The sequence below is a fragment of the Corvus kubaryi genome, unplaced genomic scaffold, assembly GCF_017639235.1.
Source record: "Corvus kubaryi isolate FWS band 111438036 unplaced genomic scaffold, C.kubaryi_AGA036_p1.0 119, whole genome shotgun sequence".
NCBI classification, from domain to species: Eukaryota; Metazoa; Chordata; class Aves; order Passeriformes; family Corvidae; genus Corvus; species Corvus kubaryi.
The window spans coordinates 275,917-279,785 of NW_024580655.1; the positions used below are offsets into that span (position 1 = coordinate 275,917).

At 44.8% G+C, this 3,869-nt stretch overlaps 1 protein-coding gene across 5 annotated transcripts in view; it reads right to left on the minus strand.

Moving 5' to 3' along the window:
• Window positions 1-3,869, minus strand: part of POGZ (pogo transposable element derived with ZNF domain) — a 22,139-nt gene that overhangs the window by 4,823 nt on the left and 13,447 nt on the right. For all 5 annotated transcript variants that reach the window (XM_042027974.1, XM_042027810.1, XM_042027893.1 and 2 more), the window contains exons 13-14: window positions 3,218-3,390; window positions 619-759 (exon numbers count right to left, since the gene is read on the minus strand). In XM_042027974.1, coding sequence (XP_041883908.1) covers window positions 619-759; window positions 3,218-3,390 — 314 coding nt within the window. The remainder of the gene's footprint in view (window positions 1-618; window positions 760-3,217; window positions 3,391-3,869) is intronic.

Genomic DNA, 3,869 nt, shown 5'->3' on the forward strand with positions numbered 1-3,869 from the left:
CCCAGAACTGAGGGATTTTGCCCCCAGGACGGAGGGATTTTCCCCCAGAACCGCGGGATTTTCCCCGTTTCCCCCAGAACTGAGGGATTTTCCCCATTTCCCCCAGAACTGAGGGATTTTCCCCATTTTCCCCCCCAGAACCGCGGGATTTCCGCCATTTCCCCCCAGAACTGCGGGATTTTCCCCGTTTCCCCCAGAACTGAGGGATTTTCCCTGTTTTCCCCCCCAGAACCGCAGGATTTTCCCCAGAACCGCAGGATTTCCCCCATTTCCCCCAGAACCGCGGGATTTCCCCCAGAACCGCGGGATTTCCCCCAGAACCGCGGGATTTCTCCCCAGAACCGCGGGATTTCTCCCCAGAACTGCGGGATTTCTCCCCAGAACCGCAGGATTTCTCCCCAGAACCGCGGGATTTTCCCCATTTCCCCCAGAACCGCAGGATTTCTCCCCAGAACCGCAGGATTTCTCCCCAGAACCGCGGGATTTTCCCCATTTCCCCCAGAACCGCAGGATTTCTCCCCAGAACCACAGGATTTCTCCCCAGAACCGCGGGATTTCCCCCAGAACCGCGGGATTTCCCCCAGAACCGCGGGATTCCCCCCAGCCCCTCTCCCGTACTTGATCATGTGGTTGGCGTAGGCGCGGGAGCAGCAGGTGCTGTAGCGGCACAGCGAGCAGTGCACGTACGTCGGGAAGTGGTTGGGGAAGTCTGGGATCTCGAAGCTGCACTCCAGGCACGTCTGGCGGCCCAGGGCGCTGCTGCGGGAAAGCGGGAAAAGGCTGGAACCCGGCAGCGGGAAAAGGCTGGAACCCGGCAGCAGGATCGGGATCGGGAGCGGGAATGGGATCGGGAGTGGGATCGGGAGTGGGATCAGGAACGGGAGTCGGAGCGGGAGCGGGATCGGGAACGGGAGCGGGATTGGGAGCGGGATTGGGAGTGGGATCGGGAGCGGGATCGGGATCAGGAGCGGGAATGGGATCAGGAGCGGGAGCGGGATCAGGAGCGGGATCAGGAGTGGGATTGGGAGCGGGAATGGGATCGGGAGCAGGAACAGGATCGGGAGCAGGATCAGGAGCGGGAACGGATCAGGAGTGGGATCGGGAGCGGGAATGGGATTGGGAGTGGGATCGGGAACAGGATTGGGAGCGGGATTGGGATCAGGAATGGGATCGGGAGCGGGAACGGGATCAGGAGCGGGAGCAGGATCGGGAACGGATCGGGAGTGGGATCGGGAGCGGGAATAGGATTGGGAGTGGGATCGGGATCGGGAATGGGATCGAGAGCGGGAACAGGAGCAGGAACAGGAGTGGGATCGGGATCGGGAGTGGGAACAGGATCGGGAATGGGATCAGGATCGGGAACGGGATCGGGGCGGCTCCCACGCACCGGGGGGGCTGGGAGGGGTGGCAGGGGCGGGACTGGGAGCGGGAGGACTGGGGACGGCGTTTCTGCTGTCCCCACAAAGGAGTCACTACCACTGTTATCAGTACCATTATTATCACTATTACCACTGTTATCAGTACTATTACTATTATTATTATTATTTTATTATCGCTATTATTATTATATTATTATCATTATTACTATTATTATTAAAATTATTACATTACTATTATTACTATTATTATTATTACTATTACTATTACCCTCATTACCATCTTTATCATTACCATTAAATATATCATCGTTGTGAGCTTATATGTTATTATATATAATATAATTAATATGTCATTATTATCCTATGAATTTTAAATCATATATTATTAAAGCGACATCAAATTATTAATATTACCAAGAAATTAATAATACGATGGTAGTGAGTTAATAACAAATTAATACTACGAATAACGAATTAATAACATGAAGAGATTAACAGCATTAATGACATCAATAGTATCAATAAGATTGATAATGGTTGTAATAGTAATAATAGTAATAAATTGGTAATACAGGAACCACAGAAATAATACTAATATTAATAATTTTGAGAATGGCAATAATAGTAATAATAGCAATAATAAAAACATAATAATATTAATAATGATAGTAAAAACAAATTACTAACTTATTATTGAATTATTAATACTGTGAATAAACTAATAATAAATTAATAACAAATTAATACCGTTAATAATTAATTGATGCCATTAATATTAAGAGTATTAATCGTGTTAATAATATAAATAATATTAATAAGATTGATAACAGTAGTAGTAGCAATAATAATAATAAAGTAGTAATGTAGCAATAATAGGAATAATACTAATATGAACAATGTTGATAATAATAGTGATGCTAGGAGTAATAATATTATGAACAAGAATTTTTAAAAATAATAAAAATAATAACATTTTTAAAAAATAATAATATTACCACAAAAGAGGGATTTTTTTACAAGGATAAGGAATGCCCTTGGAATTGTTGTAATAATATTAATAAATACTGAATATGATGATCATAATAATTAATAATAATTAATAATAGTACAAAAGAGGGACTTTTTTCAAGGATCTGGAATGCCTTTGGAATTATAATAATATAGGAAATAATGGAAATAATGACAATAATAGATAATAATAATAGTAATAATAATAATTGTAATAGTAACTATAGGGATTTTTCCAAGGATCTGGAATGCCCTTGGAATTCTAATAATATAGTAAATAATGGAAATAATGACAATAATTGATAATAATAGATAATAATAGATAATAATAATAATAATTATAGGGATTTTTCCAAGGATCTAGAATGCCCTTGGAATTCTAATAATATAGGAAATAACAATAATAATAATAATAATAATAATAATAATAGTAACTATAAGGATTTTTCCAAGGATCTGGAATGCTCTTGGAATTCTAATAATATAGTAAATAATGGAAATAATGACAAGAATTGATAATAATAGACAATAATAATAATAATAATAATAGTAACTATAGGGATTTTTCCAAGGATCTGGAGTGCCCCTGGAAGCGGCTTCCACAGGGCCATCCCAAACCATCCCAGAATCCTCAATTTTGGGCCCCAAATCCCACAAACCGACGGAATGCCACCCTTAATTCCCTGTTTCCCAGCCCAATCCCAGTTTTGGAGGATCCCAAACCCTCCCGGCCCCGGCCCCTCCCGGCGTTTTCATTCCCCGCCCAGCCCAGCCCCGCGGTTCCCGGTTTCTGCCCAGAATTCCCGGACTTCTCCCGGAAAAGCGCTGACGTTTTCTTGCCGGCTCTCCTGGGGGCGCCGCGGTGGCCGGGGGGGTACAGGAACAGGGGCTGGGGGTCCGAGGAGGAGCCCAGGGGCGCCGGCTCCGGGCACATCCCGTGGCACATCTCGGCGGAGGAGAGCGGCAGCGAGCGCGGCTGGCCCCGGGACGCCCTGATTGTCACCTGCGGGGAGCACAGAGACAGCGGCGCTCGGCTTCTCCGCGCGGGTCCGCGGGCCCGTGGAATTCCCCACGGATTCCACGAAATTCCCGACGGATTCCGTGGAATTCCCCACGGATTCCATGAAATTCCCCACGGATTCCACGAAATTCCCCACGGATTCCACGAAATTCCCAACAGATTCCACTAAATTCCCCACGGATTCCACGAAATTCCCCACGGATTCCATAAATTCCATACAATCCATGAAATACTCGATTTATTCCATGAAATATCCTCTTAATCCCATTAAATAACCCATGAATTCCATGAAATATCCAGTTAATTCCATGAAATACCCAATGAATCCCACGAAACACCCAATGAATCCCACGAAATACCCCATGAATCCCATGAAACACCCAATGAATTCCATAAAACACCCAATGAATCCCACAAAACACCCCATGAATCCCACAAAACACCCCATGAATCCCACAAAA